This window comes from Moschus berezovskii, chromosome 5, assembly GCF_049115385.1.
Source record: "Moschus berezovskii isolate FMDL1 chromosome 5, NW_MosBer_1.0, whole genome shotgun sequence".
Lineage (NCBI taxonomy): Eukaryota > Metazoa > Chordata > Mammalia > Artiodactyla > Moschidae > Moschus > Moschus berezovskii.
This window is the reverse complement of record NC_142464.1, coordinates 76,466,052-76,488,228: the sequence shown is the minus strand read 5'-3', so window position 1 is coordinate 76,488,228 and position 22,177 is coordinate 76,466,052. Positions and strand designations below refer to the sequence as shown.

General features: G+C 37.2%; 1 protein-coding gene across 11 annotated transcripts in view; it reads left to right on the top strand.

Moving 5' to 3' along the window:
• The window catches only part of FRYL (FRY like transcription coactivator), a 271,149-nt gene that overhangs the window by 220,238 nt on the left and 28,734 nt on the right, over nt 1-22,177 (top strand). For 9 of the 11 annotated variants that reach the window (XM_055434638.2, XM_055434637.2, XM_055434636.2 and 6 more), the window contains 13 exons: nt 915-1,119; nt 2,326-2,447; nt 3,483-3,673; nt 5,016-5,110; nt 6,259-6,866; nt 7,178-7,275; nt 11,210-11,380; nt 13,500-13,640; nt 14,979-15,176; nt 17,619-17,780; nt 17,892-17,966; nt 18,287-18,463; nt 21,916-22,119. In XM_055434638.2, the coding sequence (XP_055290613.1) occupies nt 915-1,119; nt 2,326-2,447; nt 3,483-3,673; nt 5,016-5,110; nt 6,259-6,866; nt 7,178-7,275; nt 11,210-11,380; nt 13,500-13,640; nt 14,979-15,176; nt 17,619-17,780; nt 17,892-17,966; nt 18,287-18,463; nt 21,916-22,119 (2,447 nt within the window). The remainder of the gene's footprint in view (nt 1-914; nt 1,120-2,325; nt 2,448-3,482; nt 3,674-5,015; nt 5,111-6,258; nt 6,867-7,177; nt 7,276-11,209; nt 11,381-13,499; nt 13,641-14,978; nt 15,177-17,618; nt 17,781-17,891; nt 17,967-18,286; nt 18,464-21,915; nt 22,120-22,177) is intronic. The other 2 variants (XM_055434641.2, XM_055434635.2) reach the window with 1 other exon arrangement.

Sequence of the window (22,177 nt, the reverse complement as noted above, 5' to 3'; positions counted from 1 at the left end):
AAATGTTATTATACATCTTGAAGTCTAGTAAGTTCCAAATTATATATTTTTAAGTAGTGAGGTCCAAATTAATGAGACTTTAATGTAGAATTTATTTCACTGTTGATGTGACTTTGTTTTACTTTTCAAATTGTATTTTCTTTTTCCCTAATAGCCCTAACTCATTTATTTCATTCATCAGTATCATCAAGTTTATAATAAATGACCCAGAAAATAATTGGGTTTAAAAATTGAAATATGATTACTCTTTTTCCTAATCATATAATGTCAGATACAGGGTTAATACATTTTAAAGTTACTTACTGAAAGCCCTGTTGTTTACTCAAAACCCTGTAGTTAGTGAGAAAACAATTGTTAGTAAACTTAGTTACCTTAAAAGATGAATGGAATAAAGTTTACTGCCTTTTTTAAGTTAAGCATTTCTATTCAGAATTCCATAGTTTGTATTTGTTGTTTGTTTTTAAGGCTCCTTTTGCCATTTTATAAATATGGGCATTAGTGATAACCTTTAGAATTATTTAATAATTGGCATAATATAAATATTACAAACAGACTTTAAAAGTGTCTTTAAGTAAAGTGAAGCAGAACGTATGGAACCCTTAACATAAAATATTAAAAATCAGCTAACGCTGTAGAAATTATTTCATTAACACATGTTGAGGAAATATGCCAAAGTATCAGGAAACTGCCAGTTCCAACTTTGTTCAGCAGATGGCAGCATAGGATAGCATAGTAAATCCAAACCATTAAGTTTTAATAAGAGGCTCTGAAAACAGTGTTTGCTCAAAAACTCAGTTGATATACTCTGGTGCTTGTGAGGCTCCAGTATAATCTGTAAGGGCCCATAGCTTAATCTTTAAATATTGTGGGAGATGGTTTCACATCTGGGTATTCACGCCCATGGTCTCTTTCAGCAGGTGTTAGTGATTTTATACCTGATTACCAGCCCTCCCCCATGACCGACTCAGGGCTCAGCTCAAGTTCTACCTCCTCTAGTATCAGCTTAGGAAATAACAGCGCTGCCATTTCCCATCTGCACACCACTATCCTCAACGAGGTTGACATCTCAGTAGAGCAGGATGGAAAAGTCAAAACCCTCATGGAATTCATTACCTCAAGGTAACATTTGCGGCTCTTCCCATCCCAGCCATAAACCTCTGTTAAGTCGTTGTTTCATTTGTCAGCTTTAGCGAACCCTATTTTTGTTTTCCAAAGTGTCATTGATTTGGAAAAGACAGGTTTGTCTTGTGCAATATTTAGAAAATTTGATGCAACCAGGCTTGCTTCTTTTGCTCACACAAGATTACATGTGAGGAAGGCCTTAATCATGTCTGAATACTAAGTGCCCAAAGAGAGTACAGTATTATGTGAATGTATATTCTGCCTTCATTAGCTGCATTAACAGTCAATCATCAAATATTTACTTACGGTCCACTCTTTGCAAAATACTCTAAGAAGAAACATAGTTGGGGAGGAAGGGGCTAGCATACCACAGCAAGAGCAAAATCACAGATGTGATAAAACAAGGTATAATTGTTACTCACTCACTCAGGCTGGTGAGTAATCCAGCTTGAATGTAATGTTGAGGGGCTCCTAGACAAGAAAGCTTGGGAGAATTCCAACTGGAGAACCAGAAACATGAAGCCCAGGCCAGAGGTTATAGATCTTTCAAGAAAGAAGACATTATTGAAAATCTTTGAGCTAGAGTGAGGAGTGTGGAGGAGGGCCCAATTAAATAAATATGTTGAGAAAATCAGTCTCATAGCAAAGTACTTGATGAATTAGCGGTGTCAGGAACTGGAGGCAATGTGACCACATTTTTTTTCAGGGCACCTTGGCCTGTGCTAATAAGGGGCTGAAGCCTGAATAACCAAGCTGGTAAATGCACAGATTTTTTAAAGAAAGAACCGAAGGACATTATTCTGTCCTAAACTTTTCCTGTAGTTTTAGCTTATAAATTATTTTCTTTGCCTTACAATCTAAATAAAGTGTCACCTCTATAAATTTTGACCGTTAATATCTAAGCAGTAACCAGTACTCTTCTCACTTGGCAAAATTTGCCATCTTTTCCTACTACCTCTGAAAGCATTTGACTATAACGATGGAACATTTTGAATTTATATGTAACTTGGATCTTCCGCTACTTGCTCTAGATCATTGCAAATCCAGGTAGTATGTAAACAGTAGCAGTAGACTGTATGACATGCTGTTTGATTTACTCAGCTATTATCCTTTCTAACTTCAAAAGCACATTTTAAGTGAGTGTGAGTAAAACTTAATATCAAATTAAAAACCGAGGGAATCACATCTGTTCTCTGTTTTCAGAAAAAGAGGGCCCCTTTGGAACCATGAGGATGTTTCTGCCAAGAATCCTAACATAAAGAGTGCTGAGCAGTTGACTACCTTTTTGAAACATGTGGTTTCTGTTTTTAAGCAGTCAAGCTCAGGTATCTTTTAATAAATGTTTCAGATAATATTTACTTTCAAGTCGATCTTTTATTGTGATGTCAAAACTTCTGATGATGTTCAGCAAAAAATTGACAGTTAACATGTCTAAATTCAAAAGTCATAGACAGGTTTTCTTGTTTAACTTATTAGTGGTAACAGATTTGTTTTGGCTGGAGAAAAATTACTACTTGAAAATAAGACTGCTACTTTTGAGACTTCCCAGGTGGCCCAGGCAATGATTAAGACTTTGCCTTCCAAAGCTGGAGATGTGGGTTTGATCCCTGGTCAGGGAGCTAAGATTCCACATGCCTAGTGGCCAAAAAACCAAAGCATAAAAACAGAAGCAATGCTGTAACAAATTCAACAAAGACTTTAAAAGTGGTATATACCAAATAGATCTTTGAAAAAAGAATGCCACCTTGACATTCTTTGTTTGACATATGATAGTATAATAAAATTATAACACGGTTGTTCATCATGAAACAATTATTTTGAAGGAACATATATAGAGATGACAAACTGTACTGGTTTGGGCTTCTGTGATCTAAAATTGAACACATCCTGAAAATCAGAGTAAAACATGTCTAAAATGGTGGTTCTTAGCTAGGGGTGATTCTTCTTGGGACATTTTGCAATGTCTGGAGACATTTTTGTTGCAGTTAGGGGGCGAGAAGTCAGTGATTAGTTGCTACTGGTGTCAAGTTGTCAAGAGGCTGGAGATGCCATTACACAACTACACAGCACAGGACAGCCCTCACAACAGAGTTATCTTGCCAAATGACAATAGTGGTGACATTGAGAGACCTTGTTCTCAAGGATTACTTCCCTGGAGATTATAATGAAGAGTGATCTAAAGTGCAAATAGAATTGGATGAAAAGGAAAAGCACTGACTTGGAAAATGTTAGAAAATGTTAACGCCCTGTTTTCCAGGTACTATGCTGGCACTGAATTTAATATGGTTCCTAGCTTCTGATCATCACCCCTATATATAATCCTGAAAAGAATTACTTACTCATTTCCTTTGTTTTCACAGAAGGAATTCACTTGGAACATCATCTTAGCGAGGTCGCTCTGCAAACAGCACTTTCTTGTTCTTCTCGACACTATGCTGGGAGATCCTTTCAGATTTTCAGGGCCCTAAAGCAGCCTCTCTCTGCAACTACACTTTCTGATGTTCTCTCCAGACTTGTAGAAACTGTAGGGGATCCAGGAGAAGATGCACAGGTAGTTCTTTCACTTCTTTCAGCAGATGTTGAGCAGTTCCTCATTGTCAAGGACCTGTTTCCAAATGTAAAATCATGGCAGGTAGACCGAGTTAATGTCATAGAGAATTATTGATGTCAGATGCTAAGAAGCAGAGAATTAAAAACAAAGTTAGATAATTCATGTTTAATAACATACAGATTGAATTAGGTGGTGCCGATAAAAACAGCTTTATACACACACACCTGGATGGTCTGTGGTGACTACAAGGGAAAGGAAGAATTTAAAGTTAGATGTGAAGTGAAACACTGAGTTACATTTTTTAAGGGAAATTACATGAAATACTGCTGTAGGGAACTTAGCATCAGTCTGTATAGACCCGTGATGTTACTAGCGCTGTTTTAGATGCTGAGGATATAGTAGTGGACACCACAGAGTTCTTAGCATGGAGCTCACATTTCACTGGGGAAGTAAACCTTTTAATCCACCAGTAATGTATAATACAATTTTACTTAATGACGAATGCTGTGAAAATAAGGTAGGGTGACAGTTTAAACAATGATAGGTGAGAGGGGTTTTTTGTGTGTGTTTTTGTATATAATCATCTAGAAGATGAGTTTTGGACACATGTGTAAATGAATAAGTGAGCCCGGTGATCATCTGGGACAGAGAGCAGAGGGAAATAGGACTAACAAGTGCAAAGGCCCTGAGGCAGAAGCAGTAGGCTCTTCAGAGGAAAAACAAACAATCCAGAGTGGCTACAGTGTATGGGATGGGGACTCCAGAGGCAGGTAGTCAGCAGCCCCAGATCACATGAGGCCTGGGGAGGTTTTGGTGAGAGGTGGGATTTTACTCTGAATTGATGGGAAACTACACATAGTTTTAAAAGGAGGAGGATGGATGTGATTTGCTTTTTTAAAAATTCACACTGTGGGTGGCTCTATGGCATCCTTAGGAAAGCAAAAGAGGTCAGTTAAGAGGCTATTTGTAAGAGCCCAGGCCAAAACAGTGATGGCTGGATTAAAGGAAGCTATGGAAGTAGAGAAGTCAGATACAGGATGTATTTTTAAAGTAGTATTTTCAAGACTTGCTGATGGATTCAGTTTAGATGTGAGAGAAAGAAATAAGGATGTCTCCTAGATTTCTGGCCCTAGCAATTTTGGGTGGGTTGTGCTGCCATTATAATCAGTTTATACCATTAGTTTAATACGTTTTCATCCATCCGCAAGATCATGTTGCTCAAGAGTTTAATTATTTTGTAATATTAATGTGGAACTTGTTCTATTTTAAAATCTCATCAGGATGTGCATTACAGTTTCTTCTTTCAGAGCATAATTAATTAAAATCTGCCCCTTTTTTCTAGGGATTTGTGATTGAGCTGCTTCTCACGTTGGAATCTGCAATTGATACTTTAGCTGAAACCATGAAGCATTATGATCTTCTGTCTGCCCTTTCTCAGTAAGTATTGATAAACCAGGCAACCGGTGGACTTGTATACAAAACTTCAGTAGCTAAATAGGCACAATATTATATTGTTCTAATATTGGTAGTGAGAGGAATACCCCCAAATTCAGATGAATTGCCAGTGGGAAAATGAGCCTTAGACAGTGAGGATGGGTGAAAGGTCTCAGGGCTAGTAAGTGGCAATACTGTTCCTCTTTCATCTGGCCAGAGACCTTCATGCTGTGCTTCTAGGTTTCAGCCCCAGTAACAGGCTCTGTTCCCAGCACAGTCAACAACCCATTGTCCCCCCAGCAGGTCAGGTTCCTCAGGACTCAAACTTTCCACCTACTGGTCCTTCTCCCTGGACCAGCCTTTCTTCAAACTTTCTCCTCTTTGTAAATCCCAAATTGATTTATCCTTCAAGTCCCATCTCAATACCCCTCTCCTAGTTAAGCATTTCTAACTGCGACCAGGGGACTGTTAAGCATTCTATCCTTTGGATTCTCACAGTATTCTCTTAATATTTTAATAACAGCAAATAGCAGGCTGTAATTTTCACGGACTTCAATATTCCTAGCATTTTGCATACCACTGGCACATGTAGAAAATATTCTGTAATTATTTTTAATCAATGATAACTAGATGTGAGGAGAAGGAGAAATCAAAATTAAAATTTTGAGCTTGGTTCTTTTGGAAAGAGTGTGAATTGACAGAAATAGGGACATCAGGACTGTTGAGTCTGAAGATGAGACAAACGAAGCCTGGGCTTTGGATATAATGTTCACCAAATCCCAGACCTGAAAATTATCAGCAGTAACTATAGCAGCATTTTCACTTCAAATCAAACCTCATCCAACTCAGGGGAAATAATCGGTCACAGTAGAAAAAATACCTTTGTACATTTTTTTATTAATAGAGAGGAAAGAACTGAAGTTGGTTTCAGCAAAGTCAGATATGCTTTATTTTTTTAAATATTTTAATTTTATTAGAGTAGAGTTGATTTACAGTATTGTGTTAGTTTCAGGTATTAAGTCAGATATACTTTAAAAGTTATTTTTCCTGGTAACAGTTACTGATTTTCAGCTGTTTTAAGAGTACAGTTAATGTAGCAAAAGAAGCAATTGTGCATGGATTCATCTTTTTTTCTTTTTTTTCCTCTCAAGAACCTCATACCATGATCCTATAATGGGAAACAAGTATGCAGCTAACAGGAAAAGCACTGGACAACTCAATCTAAGCACAAGTCCCGTTAATAGTAGCAGTTATTTGGGATACAACAGTAATACAAGAAGTAACTCTTTGAGGTTAAGTTTAATTGGTGACCGAAGAGGTGACCGGCGGCGGAGTAACACACTGGATATAATGGACGGACGGATCAACCATAGCAGTAGCTTAGCGAGGACTCGAAGCCTTTCCTCCCTGAGAGAGAAGGCAGTGTACGATGTGCAGCCCACTACTGAGCCCGCCAACTTGATGGCCACCATTTTTTGGATAGCAGCCTCTTTGTTAGAATCAGATTATGAATATGAATACCTCCTGGCTCTCAGGCTTCTCAACAAACTGCTGATCCACCTGCCTTTGGATAAATCAGAGAGTCGAGAGAAGATTGAAAGCGTACAAAGCAAACTGAAGTGGAGTAACTTCCCAGGCCTTCAGCAGCTCTTCCTTAAGGGTTTTACCTCAGTGTCCACACAGGAAATGACAGTGCACCTCCTGAGCAAACTCATTTCTGTCTCCAAACACACATTGGTGGATCCTTCCCAGTTGTCAGGTGATGTGAATAGAATTGCACCAGCTTATTTTTTTTTGCTTTTTTAATGTAGTGAAATGTAAACTAATCATTTGTTTTGAAATCTACTAATTACTGCTTTTCCACAGAGTTTTCTTAATATGTGCGGTAGCATAAATTTTTTGGTAAAAGCAAAAAAACAAATACATTTTTTTAGAAGATCAAGTACCCCAGGAAATAAAAAGAAAATGGTTTCTGTGAACCAGTTAAAAAACCAAACAAAATAAAAACCTTTAATTTTTAAAATAATGTGCAATAAAATTGGTTATTGTTTGCTTTTTTTTTTTTGATAGGCTTTCCTCTTAACATCCTTTGCTTATTGCCTCACTTAATCCAGCATTTTGACAGCCCAACTCAGTTTTGCAAAGAAACAGCTAGTCGAATAGCAAAGGTAAGTAACTGTTATGCTGAATGATAACACTGGAGGGAAATTTCTCTAGAGTCTATCTTAAGGGGGGAATCTTCAGAATCCTTTTACTGTCACTTCCTATGTGAATTTTGCATCTAAATTTTTATTTTTATGCATATATGAAGGAGTAATATAGTAGTGATGTAAGTTACAATTGCTCAAATGACAGTGAATAAAGTTACTTGTTTAGAGTAACTGTCCTCTGAGTCTTGAGTCTTTTTCTGCTCCGTTTCCCTACTTTATCCTCTACCTGTCAGTTTCCAAGCCATTCATTTATTCACTACCAGATATGTATTGAGCACTGGATCAGGTGCTGAAATACAGTGATTATCAAAGTAGACAGAACCTTTAGCCCTGTGGGGCCTAGAGTTTGGGGGGTAATCACCTAGAATCTGGTGACTTTGCAATGAAAGTGAAACTGTTAGCCGCTCAGTGGTGTCCAACTCATTGTGACCCTGTGGACTGTAGCCCGCCAGGCTCCTCTGTCCATGAGATTCTCCATGCAAATATTCTAGGGACACATAAACCAAAATCTGCCTCGAGGAATTCATATCTGAGCTGACTTTTGAAGGTTGAATAGGAATGACCAAAATAAGATCCCTGGATGAGAAACAGAATCAGGGCAGAGGGTAGAAATTTTCCAAGCAGGAGAAATTACATGTGCAGAGTCCCTGAGGAAGAAGAGAGCATAATATATTTTTTGATTCTGAAAGTTCTCTCTTTTTGTTTGCCTTTTAACACTCTCTTCATCTTCTCTCTGCTCCCTTCATTCTTTTTTCTTTCCTTTTTAGACTCTTTCCCGCCCATCATACATTTCTTAAACAAGTATGTAGCTATTTTTAAATCACCTCTGGACAAACTTTGTATAAAAAGTTTTATAGCTCAGTCAAATTGTAAAAGAAAATTATTTTGAATTTTATATACTTAGTAATTTCCTCTTAAAATCAAGAAAGAAATCTCAACTACTTTGCCTTCTGTTTAAACTTAAATCTGAACTAATTTTATGTATTTATTTATTTTGTCACATTGAGTCTTGGAAAAAAAGACTTCAAGCTGAAAATATAAGCAGTTACAAGAAGGAATTATATGAATTTACCAGTAATATATATACAACAGGAAATTAGGTGAACTGAGGAAGTGACTCAGTAGTAATATAAGTAAAATAACCTGGTTCAATCACTGGGGAGAAATCAGAGAAGTCTGCAACATAAGGGAACAAGCACGTAAAATTCTCTGGAAGAGCTTTTTATATAAGCAGCTTTTTTCAAACCTGAGATTCAGGTAGCAAATAGCACATCAATAAATGGAAAGAGCAAGCTTCTAGAAAGCTAAACAAACACCCACCTCTCCCTGGCCCACATTTCCATGTCGGTAAGTGCAGATTTATCTCTAGGTACCAATGGAGTGAAAAAGTACTACCAACCCAATTATCACATACACAGCTACAAGAGTAAGAACACTTTCATTATCTTGATGGATAATATTTAATGAATGACAAAAATATTTAATAAAATATGCTGTTGAGTGTATCCCTATTTAAATTTCTAAATGTGGAGAAATTCTTAACCATTTTAAAAGCATGTGTTTAAAAGGAAGAACCATCATTATAGTTAATGGAAATACATCTTAGTTGTGAAAATGGTGGTTTGCACTAAAAACCCCAACGTGTATTTGCATTAATGAGGTCTAAAAGTGATTTAAAAATTTTATTAAAATGACTTTCATTTTAATATTCAGATAACATACCATTAGGAAAATGTAAACAAAGGGTTTTTGGGGGGTTTTTTTGGCTACATGAGGGGTAAGAAAGAAAATACATGGAAAAAAATATCGACTTATTTGGGGATTTTAAGAAAATAAAAAGCATACATTCCCTGATAAGGGAAGTAGAAACATTTGAGATTGGCAGCTGAAGTGTGATGAGTGATTTGCTTAGTGCTGGGGCAGGTGAGAAGCACAGTGTGGCCAGAAGACCATGGAAGTCCCTTGAGCTCCAAGCCTGTGCTGTCATGACCAAGGCAAAGCACAGGAATGTCCCAAGTATCTTTTGTTTTTAAGAAATCAAATATATGACTTTCTGTGAGTCATAAACTGCTGTGAAGTCTGTTTTCTTCCTGTTGAGTGGCACACAAAGGTTCCCTCTGTGGGCTTTCAGCAACCTGCAGGTTGTGGACTAAATTGATTCCTTAATTATTCTCTCACTTCAACTGTTGAGAGTGATTTTCTGCCATTATGTGCTTCCTCATTATGCAAATATCACTGCTGCTGCTGTTTGTGCCCGAGGAGAGCACAGCATTTCAAAATGAGGCAATACTTGGAACAAATATTGTCCTTTTTAGCTATTCATTATGGCAAAACTAGCATGCTAAAAAAGTTGTGTTATAAAACATAACTCTCTGTGGCTCATAATTTAACCTGGTAATTCCAAAATTAAGCTAGTCTTGCTTTACTATAAAATTGCACAGCCTATATTCCAAAGAATGTCTTCCTTTTCAAAAACTAGGTTTTAAAAAATCATTCTTTCAAAAAAATATCCTTTAAGAAGATAAGAGTTCTATCAGAATATCATTCTTCAAGCTAAGATTAAAGAATTCACCTCAAACTATAAAAATTTTTGCTGAAGAGTAACAGATTGAAATTGTAAAGTTATATGGTTTTATAAAATAGTGTCAAAAAGTACTATATTTTGAAATACAAGTAATTATATCTTGAAATATAAGTGAAATACAAGTATTTTGAAATATCAACCAACTTTTTCTTTTTTATTCCTGGTGTCTCTTTTATGAGTAAAAGGCTAATGCATGAAAACAACTGCTTTGAATGATTTTATAAAATAACTTCCAAGGTATTATGTTAAGTTTCTGCAGAGTCTTGCATGCCTTCATATCTTGGCTTATCCAGTGACATTATCTGCATGATGAATAAGCGTAAAAGTCAGTTACAGTCATCTGAAAGTTGAAAATTTATGTATATTTTAAAAGGTAATACTCTTGTTTTATCAAATGCTCTAGGCAGTTTGTGAAAATAAGATGGAAGAATAAGGGAGGAAAATGAAAAAAAGGAGAACTAAAAGAACTTTCATCACGGCTATCCTTTCACGATAGCTGAGACTAACATGGCCCTTTTCCAGTTCTTCACTGTTCAGTTATCCTTGAAGGAGGTTAAGGAACATCCTTACCAGGACCCAGGGAACAGACAAAGAAGATGCATTTGGCCCATTAGATTCTCCCAAACATTTGTTGATTCAGATACTGTAATACCATATCAAGCAAACTCTAGGAAAGTCAGTATACTTTGTACCACCCTGTAAATGACTGGCCAAGGACCTTGAAAGCTTTAGCTGATTCCCTGAACATTGGAGATGCAGGGCTCAAACGTTTTTTCAGCCCTCCAATGAAGTCCTTTTACTGTATCATGCATGTTGAGGCTTCTGCAGCTGACTGCTTTGGTGAGATACCCTAAACACCTTGAGACTAAAGCATTTCTTCTTTGGCACAGCAACTCTGAACCTCCTTGAGGATCTCCTGGTTGAGTCTGCCTATTTAGTTTCTTGTACTCTGAACCTTATATGGATTTTATAAGACAAAACTCTTTTTACAAAATGATACGTAGGATTTACAAAAACGTTTAGGTTTTTACCAAAGACATTTTTTAGAACATTGGATGAAAAGAAAGCTGTGTACTTAACACCCATGGAAGTGCTTGACATATTAACCATCTTTCCATATTATCTAAATCATTCCCTCAAGGATACCTTGTGCTTTCTCCTTTTCTGTTTAACTTCTCTACTGTATTGAGATAAAATACATTAATGCTTCAACATATATATCTAAATTATTTCATTAAACGAATACATTGAATATAAAATTGTTATTAATGTCATTAAGTAAATGAAATTTTTTTGTTGTTTTTTTAGGTTTGTGCAGAAGAAAAATGCCCAACACTTGTCAACCTGGCTCACATGATGAGCCTGTACAGTACACACACGTACTCCAGAGATTGTTCTAACTGGATCAACGTAGTGTGTAGATACCTGCATGACTCCTTCTCAGATACTACGTTTAGTCTTGTGACTTATCTTGCAGAGGTAAATTTACCCCTATAAAAGGATCTTTCAACTGCTCTGTGACAGAATTTTCGAGTGTTTATTTCTAGAGCAGCACTAATACTAATTTTCAAATTTTATTTATGAATGAATAGAGGCAACATCTTTTTTAAGAGGAAAAATATATAGGTAGTATCGTTCAAATGAGTTTTTTTGTTTTTTTTCATTTTTGATGTTTGCTTCTTCATTCGCTGTCCTTAAGTGGTATAAACTCAAAATAATGTAAACTTCAACTTTATTTAAAGTGGAAAATGGGTTTTTGAATGTATTTCTGCATTCACTGTCTTTAAATAACACAGAATTCAAAATAATATAAACCTTACCTTTATTTAAAATGGAAAATGGGTTTTTTTCCATGGTCTTGATCCTAGGAAATGGATATCATTTTTTGTTTCTATAAATTAGCTCTTGGCTTTGAAATTCTTTCTAGAATAATAGTATAGCATGTAAAGCCATTTCTGCTGGGCAAGTATTTATTCTGGTGATATTTTACCTCCTAATCTGAAATATGATCAGGGGACAGTAAATAGAATTTAAAACTAGTCCTAGAACAGCATAAAAAGTTAACACAGTTGACCTTGCCCAACGCTGGAATTAAGGTGCTAAACTCTCCATGCAGTCAAATTCGAGTATATCTTAAAGTCAGCCCTCTACATCCGTGATTCAACCAACTGTGAATCATGTACTGCTGTGGCACTGAAAAAAATCCGCAAATAGACAGACCCACAGAGTTTAAACCCGTATTATCAAAGGGTCGACTGTGTTTATTTGTCGAAGAAGTAACTCCATGCCTCGGAAAGTAAGTTACTGAGTAGAGAACACCGGAGACCTTCAAAAGGAAGAAATTCCTAGTCACTAAAAATGTTTGTCAGCTTGCAATAAAGTGATATCTTCCTTTTTAGAAAGTTGACCTCTAGAGATTAACCCTAACCCACAAGGAGACTTAAACTATTTGTAACTCAATAAGCGTTTAAGTGTTGCTTACAGCACCGTTTAACTTATCCAAGTCACTGATGGTGCCCGTCATAAAGTGCTCACGATGGTGTGAATGTTTAAGGTATTGGATTTGGTAGATTTACTCCCATCACCTTTATATTTAAGTAAGCTGACAGAGTGCGTTCTCTGCCTGAGAGCTTCTTGACATGAATGAATGTACATCACTAGGTTTATCTTACACCTGTCCCTTTAGGACAAGAGCCAACATAAAGCCAGACCTAGGACCTAAGCTCCTTTGAATTTAGTGGCCTTAATCCAGCTTTCACTTTTGTGCCACCATAAAGCCCAACACTAAAGTAACACTTGGAGAAGGAAATGGCAACCCACTCCAGTATTCTTGCCTGGAGAATTCCATGGACAGAGGAGAATGGTGGGCTGCAGCCTGTGGTGGTGCAGAGTCGGCCACAACTGAGCACATCATCAGAAAGTAACACTAGCTCTCCCGGAAGGCTGACCCATGGGGTTCTAAGGTCTGACACTGGCACAGTGTAGCCTTTTGGGTACGACATATGGGCAATATATTTCCAGTCTGTTAAGAGAATGCTTTGACCCAAATGTTAACTCTTATTAGTATAAGTTATCCTTGTTCTATGATTATTAATGATTCTCAGATTATCACTAACAACAGTACTAAAATTATTTACAAGTATTTAAAATTACACAGATATAATTTAATTGTCCCACAAACCCTAATAGGAAAGTGGTATCACTTTTTATTTTAAAAATCAGGGCTCAGAGAGGTTAAGAAACTTGTCCAAGATTACGTGGGTAGTCATCGGCTGGTGGGAATGGCTTGGGAATAATTAGTTATTCTTTGGTAATGGTGGTAAAGCAGTTTTAAAATAAATGGTGTTCAATTAAATTAGTTAAGGGTATGAAAGTAAACACTAAGGTTAAGAAAAAACAGTCTACCTAATTCTCCTTTCTGAAGCAAGGACAAGTAACAATAATAGACATTACTTTTTACCTTCATTATTCTCTGGATTTCTGATAATCTGACCATAAACTCTTAGGTTAACTGTATTGTGATTTTCAACATCAGTAATGTAAATACAATGGAATTTTCTTGAACCTGATTAAAATATATTTTTAATATTACATTTAGCTGCTAGAAAAAGGACTGTCTAGTATGCAGCAGTCATTACTGCAGATCATCTACAGTCTTCTGAGTCATATTGACCTCTCCGCTGCCCCAGTAAAGCAGTTTAATCTGGAGATCATAAAGATCATTGGCAAATATGTACAGGTGAGTTGCTACAAATCTTATGTATAGAAAGTGACCATCTCAGAAACAATATATAATCATAAAAAATTGGAAACACCTTAAATGTCTTAAGAGCAGGGGAAGTGGTTAGTTTATAAATCATATTTTCAGGAATATTTATGAGATGGAAAAATGTTCTCCGTGTGAATGACATAAAGCAGAATCTGAATGGTTGGATTCAGCAAGCAAGTACATTTAGGCATTCTTTTACATTTAGAACACAACTACCAATATAATTTACAGGAACATCCCTGAAGAGGCTTACACATTTTACAGTGCCCAGAACTCCTAATTTTTTCCATAAGAAAAAAAAAATGATGATTTCTATTTAATCTAATTTTGTTAAAGATAAACAGTGATGTTCTTAAATTGTCACTATATCATTTGGACATTCCTATTATCACTAATATTTGGGGCTTCATATTGAGATGTTATTAACTAAATTGGAAAATTCAGTTCTGCTAAGGATTTTTTCACTTCCTTGTTTTAGTAATATTTTACCTGGTTCAGAACTGTTAACTATGAAACAATATGTATGATAAAAGGTTGAGGCATGATTTTAGTACCATAAGTAAGAAAAAAAGTCATTTTTTTTACATGATTCTTTTCAGTAGATGGTAAGAGAGAAATGTTCTAAATTCTTAATTAGACATTGATTCCTCTCCACCTATACCTCTGTCATGTAAATCATTCCTAAATTATACTGGTAGAAATATACAAAATGAAAAGCAGAAAAATAACTCAGAAACATTGCCACCATATATGAGGGGAAAAGCTCACCTTATACAGGTCAGGAATCACTGAGAGGATTGTTTTAGCACAGCATTTATACTTATTATTTGGGGCTTGAGTCATTAAGAAAAATCTAAATTTTAAAAATATTTTAGTATTTTTATGTCTAAGAAATCTGATGCATTAAAAATGGTTTATCACCAAGGCTTAAAACATTTTAAGTTTAAGAGTCTTAGGGCCATGCACTTCATTCATCTAGAAACTTCACATACGTATGACCCTTTGGCTTACCCCTACTGCCAGATTACTGTATTAGACTTTCTTAATAATATTTATAAAGCATTTATTGAGAACAGTGCAAAATAAGCATTATTATGCATATAATGTCTTGTAAATCTAACAGTAAAATTAATAACTTATTTTCTATCCTTGTGTAACTCAGATCCTCAGTTAAGGACCTCAGAGTAAAAATGAATAATTGACAGGGAATTTTTATAGAAATAATATTTTCAGTGTCTACTATGTAACTAAGTTTTTGTTCTTGGTTACATATGTAACTTTTATATGTCTATTAATTTTTGAAACCAGAGTCCTTATTGGAAAGAAGCCCTTAACATCTTAAAACTGGTGGTGTCCCGCTCGGCAAGCCTTGTCGTGCCCAACGATATCCCCAAGACCTACGGAGGGGATATGGGCTCTCCTGAGATATCTTTCACTAAAATTTTTAATAATGTCTCTAAGGAGTTGCCTGGGAAGACCTTGGATTTTCATTTTGATATATCTGAGGTAAGATGCTCAGGCATTGGTAAAGGCACTGTATTAGAAATGTTCATTTGTTCATTCTGTCTTTAATCAAGCACTGATTGAGCCCATACTCAGCAGGAGAAGCTGGGACAGGTGCCCTGAAAACAAGGTGGGCATGGGGAAAAGGCCTGCTTTCAGCACGCCTGTAGCCTCTTGAGGACATAGGCAAATAGACACAGTGCTTTGGTTGCCAAGTAAGTTCGAAGTTTAATAGCACTATATAGCATGTACATCTAACTTAATCTGACTAAATGGGAGCATATATGGAAGTGTGGGCAGGGGAGATGAATCCCAGAAAAAGCAGCATGTGTGAATGAAGACTTGTAAGTGTGAGGAAGCATGGTGCTCTGGAAAGTTCTAATTAGCATGGGCTACCTTGAAGCACAGAGGATAGAGTAGTGTGATGAGAGAGAACCCTGAAGCCATAGGGAGTGACACAATCATGAGGCTGTTGTCGGAGAGATGGTTATATCTTGAAGTAGTAGGAGCTCTTCAAGGATTTTTAGCTGGAGTAGAAAATATTAGGATTTGCGTTTTAGGGAGATCAGTCTGGGAACAGGATAGAAAACAGACCAGCAGGGATTTTTTAAGAGGGAAGTTATCGATCAAGTAATTTTGCAGGGTAGGGGGAGTTAAGAAAGACAGCAATTGAAAATCTACTCACATTTTAATTGAAAAGGATAATACAGATTTTTTTTTTTTTAATTTGCAGTTTAGTCTTGGTATTTGAGGGCTTCCCTGGTGGCTCAGATGGTAAAGAAATCTACCTGCAGTGCAAGAGACCTGGGTTTGATCCCTGGGTCAGAAGTTCCCCTGGAGAAGGGCATGGCAACCCACTCCAGTATTCTTGCCTGGAGAATCCCCAGGGACAGAGGAACCTGGAGGGCTACAGTCTATGGGCAAAGAGTCAGACATGACTGAGCGACTAAGCACAGCACAGCACTTGGTGTTGAATTTATCTGAAGCTTATTGATTTATGTTTTTTTAAGATATAAAGTATGTCTGTTGCTAGTGTTTTAGTTAATATCACCTGAGAATTTCTAACGTGGAGTACACAGCCTGGGAATATTATAGAGAAACTAGCTTTGCTATTCTTCTGAGTTAGAAATTGATAATGTAACAATTATTTTGTTTCGAGAGTAATGTGAATCCTCAGAACATTTGATATATATTAGATACTTCATTTCAATTTATTTCATCAAAAATTCCTAAGTACCTGCTATGTGCAGGACTCGAGGAACAGTGATGAGTCACACTCAGTCTGGGGACTGCATACAGCAATTGGAGACAGGCAAAGAAACAAAGCAACGTCACTGAGTAAATGTCCAAGAGTAATTACCCAGACGTGGTGGTGGCATCAGCATGGGCCTCCTTGGAAGTGTGGAGGCAGTGTTCAAAGTGTCTCAGGGCTTGTTTGGTGCGTGTTCCATGCAGAGGAGGGGATATGTGTCAACACAAAGGTCCATAAAGGTGCCATATCTTGGGAAACAAACTCAGCTTTGATGGAGTGCAAAGTTCAGGAGCAAGTGGTAGAAGCTGAAGTTGGGAACATAAGCAGGAACCAGATCATAAAGGGACTTGTATGACATGCAGATGAGCTTAAAATTATATTCAAATGCAAATTTGAGACACTTCACAAAGCCAGGTAAGCACCGTTTTGGATTTATCATGGAATTTTACTGAAATAAATTTTGGGAATGTCATGCAATAAGACATTATACGATAGCTTTCACTTTGAAGTTGTTACTTATCTTGAATATTTGCAAAAGCACTTTTAGATACATACTTAACAATTACATTAAAAAACCCACAAAATACTGTGTGTGTTAGTCGCTCAGTCGTGTCTAACTCTTTGTGCCCCCATGGACTGTAGCCCGCCAGGTTCCTCTGTCCATGGGATTTCCCAGGCAGGAATACTGGAGTGGGTTGCCATTTCCTTCTCCAGGGGATTTTCCTGACCCAGGGATCAAACCCAGGTCTCCTGCACTGCAAGCAGACTGTATACCATCTGAGCTACTAGGGAAGTCTGACCAAACTGTTAACCAGCATTAAATCTGAGTGGTGAGATGACAGGTAATTTTGTAAAATCATTTTTGTATTTCTGAGTTTTCAAAGAGGACATATTTTATAATCATGGGGGGAAAGATATAGACGGTGGTTTTTAAAGACAACAGATCTATTTTTAAAGTAGGAATAAGTTCTCCAACAGTTTCCTCAGAGTCTTGCTTCCAATAAAGTGAAATCTTAGTATTGAAAAAAAAGTATCATCGTTACTTTTGATTTTTGTAGTATCTGCCTTTGCTAAGTAATCTTTCTCCTTGTGCTGTTTTTTTGATTGTTTGTAAAAATGTCATCACAGATACACTGTTAACCCACTTATGTTGAACTGTGTGAGTCAAACACTGGCAATTTATTTCTTTGTAGACACCAATTATTGGAAATAAATATGGTGATCAGCACAGCGCGGCTGGAAGGAACGGGAAGCCCAAAGTGATAGCGGTGACAAGAAGCACTTCCTCCACTTCTTCCGGCTCTAACTCTAATGCCTTGGTGCCTGTTAGTTGGAAGAGGCCACAATTATCACAGGTACATAAAAGTCATAGAACAGAAGAATCAATTTTAAGGTATGTGAGAACTTGAGAATTTGCCTTATTTTCTTCAGTAATCTTAACATTTGCATTTTGTCTTTCTCTTTAGCGAAGAACAAGAGAAAAACTAATGAATGTGCTTTCTCTCTGTGGTCCAGAGTCTGGCCTTCCAAAGAATCCATCGGTGAGTAATCATGAAAACCTGTGCAAGGGTTTTAAAAAATCTTAGAAGTGTTAGTCCGTGAAGAAACAGAAATTATTGTGTCTCCTTGTTTGCCTTTTCTTAACGGTGTTGACAAAGAATGAAAAAATTATCACTTGCCTTTGTGACACTTGGCCACTGTGCTAATTCAGTGTTCACCCAGTTAGACATTTGCCCAAATTAAAGCTCTGAGCTCACTGACAGAAGAGGCCTGCAGTGGCTCTTAGGGCACTGATGTCCCATATTCAGAGTGACAGAGCTAATGGATGGCCTGTTTTGTTTTGTTTTTGGCTGGGCATCAGGTTGTATTTTCTTCTAACGAGGATTTGGAAGTTGGTGACCAACAAACTAGCCTCATTTCTGCAACAGAGGACATAATTCAAGAGGAAGAAGTAGCTGTGGAAGATAATAGCAGCGAACAACAGTTTGGCGTATTTAAGGATTTTGACTTTTTAGATGTTGAGTTGGAAGATGCAGAGGTAAGGATGTGGACTTTCTTTCATAATATTTATAGAATAGCTACAGCTACACAAGAATGAAGGATTTAACCACAGGATTAAATGAGGATTTAATCTTTCCTTGTTCAGGACAGTGTAACGTCAAAAGGTACAAATCTAAGTAGGGAACTAAAGATGATTAGTACAGTTAGTAGCAGAATAAGTCTGAAATAAAAGGAACATCTAATTTTTTCCATCTTTATCTTTCAAAATATAGAGTCAAAATGGATTTTTTTCAAAAGTTTTTTTTTAATTGAGGACGTGCTTAGACTTAAGTGTTTGCATAAGCCACACAAATTAATGTGCAGCAGAAGAGCAAAAGTTTCATTTAAATCTATCAGACAACTTTGAAGAGGGTAGCCCTGAAACCAGATTGATGATTAAGGTACCTTTGGCATTCTTGAACACTTTGCTGTGACTGAGATTCTACCCAGGACATTACCCACCACTTTCTTCTTCAGGGTGGAGCCAGCTCTCTCAAATGCCTCATTTCATTCAATACCAAGGACTTGCTCCTCAAAACTGATTCAGTTTAGAGAAAATTTATAGTTGTGTCAGTTTAGATGCTTCCTAAGTGGAAAGTCCAACTCAAAAGGTAGATTTACTTGCTCACAGAACTGGGCTATCCCAGAGTCAGAGCTTATTTAGGCAAAGCTCAGTGGAGTTTCTGGCTGTTACATTGCATTCTCTAAGCTCTGCCTTTCTCTCCAAGTCAGCTTCACCTCAGATGATCCTGGTTATGTCCATACATGGCAGTGTTCAGGGAAAGCGAGGGTCACTTCCAGAAAGGCTCTCAGGAAAGTGAAGAAGTTAACTCTCCTAAAGTTTTTAGCACACTTCTCATACCTCATTGGCTCAAATTGAGACATTTGCCAATTTCTAAAAAAAATCAATGAGCAATTGGATTGCCCATCGCCCTGGCTGTGTCAGGCTGTTCGGGACCTATTCCCATAGCTGACATCAGTCCCCTAAGCCACAGACTCCTAAATCTGAAAAGTTTACATCAAACAGATCACAGAAATGTTCCTCCTAAAATTTTTATCAATGTCTGTCTTCAAGAGCGCCAAATGCCTTACTGTCAAGTAACCACACCGTGTCATGCTACACCTCTGTCCAAAGCTGTTCAAGTCACTCGTATAACTGTGAGTGCGTATAACTCATACGCATTCATCAGTCCTCTTTGAAGGGATGTTTCCTTTGACTCAAACAGGTGAGGTGGAAGAGTGAACTGTAACGGCTTCCACCACGTCACACCACTACTTGTTGATAGGAAACCAGTGTATGGAGGTCTTCCTGTATACTTCAGCTACTACCACACCCCTCCTCTCCCCTGCCATCCCGAGGATGTGAGGATATGATCATGGTGCCTCAGGGTCCAGCAGATGCCCTCACACTGGCTGAGGGGTGGCACAGGCTCCTGTGCCACTGTTGACCACGTATGTATTCCCAGACGCAGCTGGACAGGTTTTCACAGCTCAGGAACACATGTTATTCAGTGTCTTACAGGGCAGTGGCTTTTAGCCTTTTTTAAAAAACTGTAGCCATTGCTAATACATCACATATCACATCTAAGTATACACATATATATAGACACACCTTTAAAAGTTTAAAAAATATGCACCCTTACTCTATGTACATTGATATTTTCTATTCAATTTTTTTTCAAAAAGAGCAGGTCATCACCCTGCAAAACTGCTGTCACTCCCACAATTTAAAAAAACATAGAAAATTGTAGGAAATAGGAAAAACCTACACAATTAGGCAAGGAAGTGTGATTGGTTCAAGAGACCTGCTGCCCTACCTCACAGGCATAAGCCACTTCTAAAGTCTTTTGCAGTTATTTGCTTTTTTCAGTTCAGAATTTAGAAGCTCTAAAGGTAGGCTCTTGACATTTTTGTAATGGTCAGGTTCTTTCTTTTTGTTTGCTTTTTTTTTTTTTTAAAGATCATTGTAATTGCTTTCAAGTTTATCTAGTACTCTGAAATGTTCCTAGTAATAAATATGGCCTTTGAATAGAACCATAGAATGAATTAAAGATGCTTTTGTTTTTTATTCAAGTCACAGTAATTTGAAGTGGTATTAACTTAGGTCTCATAATTAGGCCTAATCAAAAGATAAGAGATTTTCTAAAAACTAAGTCTTGCTTTGAACATGGTAACAGTAAATACTTGCTACAAAATAAACTTAACTGCTAATGAAACTTCTAAAATATTCCCCAGCCTTGAAAGCCCACAGCGTGTATTCATTCACTCACTAAATGCATAGTGAGGGCTGTTGCCACAGCCCTGGTTTTGTTATCACTTTTGCACAGTTGACTTCCATTGTATGTTTCATTTGAAATGAGCATTCCTCTGCTTTATTTAAGAAAAAAAAGATCCGAAAACCTCTATCCTGGACAATCCCTCTTGATAAAGGAATACACATAAGTCATATTTTGTTAACCAACTCAGTGTAATTTGTCATTAGAGCTTAAGAAAGAGTATAAGAATTATATCCTTATCAAAGGAGGATCAGCTTGGAATAACAGAAACATAACTTAGATAAATCCATAAGTGGGGCAAAGCAGAAACTTGCTTATTTCCTACTGACCTTTTGAAGTTGACATAGGTTGTGTTTTGATAACTGTGATCTTGATTTTAAACTCCTCTTTAGCAAGAAATTACCACTGGATTTAGCTAGAACCATGCTACAGTCTAAAATAATTGTTGAACCTGTATGTTGTCAACTGAATGTGGGTATTTTAAGTCGGTTTTGCATTGTATCCAGTATTAAATCTATGTAAATTTTAAAGATTTCCTGAAGTTTGTGTTGCCAGAGTGTATCATAGAAATGTTGTTTTAAGTGTCTGTCTTTTTTTCCACGATATATTCTGCATAAAAAAATAATGTGAATCACGTGTTGACTTCCTGCACAAAGCTTCATCCAGAGCTTGAATCAGTCTTTGGGTTTGAGAAATCAAGCATTTTTTCCCCATAAGTGTAGTGTATATTTACACGTGTGTCTTCGTTCTTTCTAATTCTGTGTGTTTTCCTTTTTGCTATCCAGGAGCTGCAGGTAAGTTGCAGCCTGGCGTTCTGGATTATTCATTTGTTGTCATCTGTGAGTGTGTCTGTCTTCTTTGTGGTCTCATTTGTGTTTGTGTATTAGAGTAGAAACGGCCTAGGTAGTCGATTTAGTTGGTCCCCACTAGATAGAAAGTCAAGAGAATCCTATTCAGTTAAAATAGGTCATCGACCACATACTGATCTCTTTAAATATTATAAATATTGAATGATGTTTTAAAAGTTTCAAAAAATTGAAGGGCTGATTGAATCTCTGCTTATGACGATACACTGAGTATTTTTCATCTGGGTGTATGTTCTCCTAGTGTATTACCTTCCCTATATTTATAAGCTTGTGTTCGAGGTCTTAGAAATGACGCCTTGCTTTTCCAGGGTGAAAGTATGGACAACTTCAACTGGGGAGTCCGCAGGCGCTCACTGGACAGCATTGACAAAGGGGACACACCATCCCTCCAGGAGTACCAGTGTTCCAGCAGCACCCCCAGCCTGAACCTGACAAACCAGGAGGATACAGACGAGTCCTCAGAAGAGGAAGCGGCGCTCACAGCAAGCCAGATACTCTCACGCACGCAGATGGTACACTTAGCTTTTTGTACAGTGACAGCTGGTCTCCTCTTTGTCTTCACTTCCAACT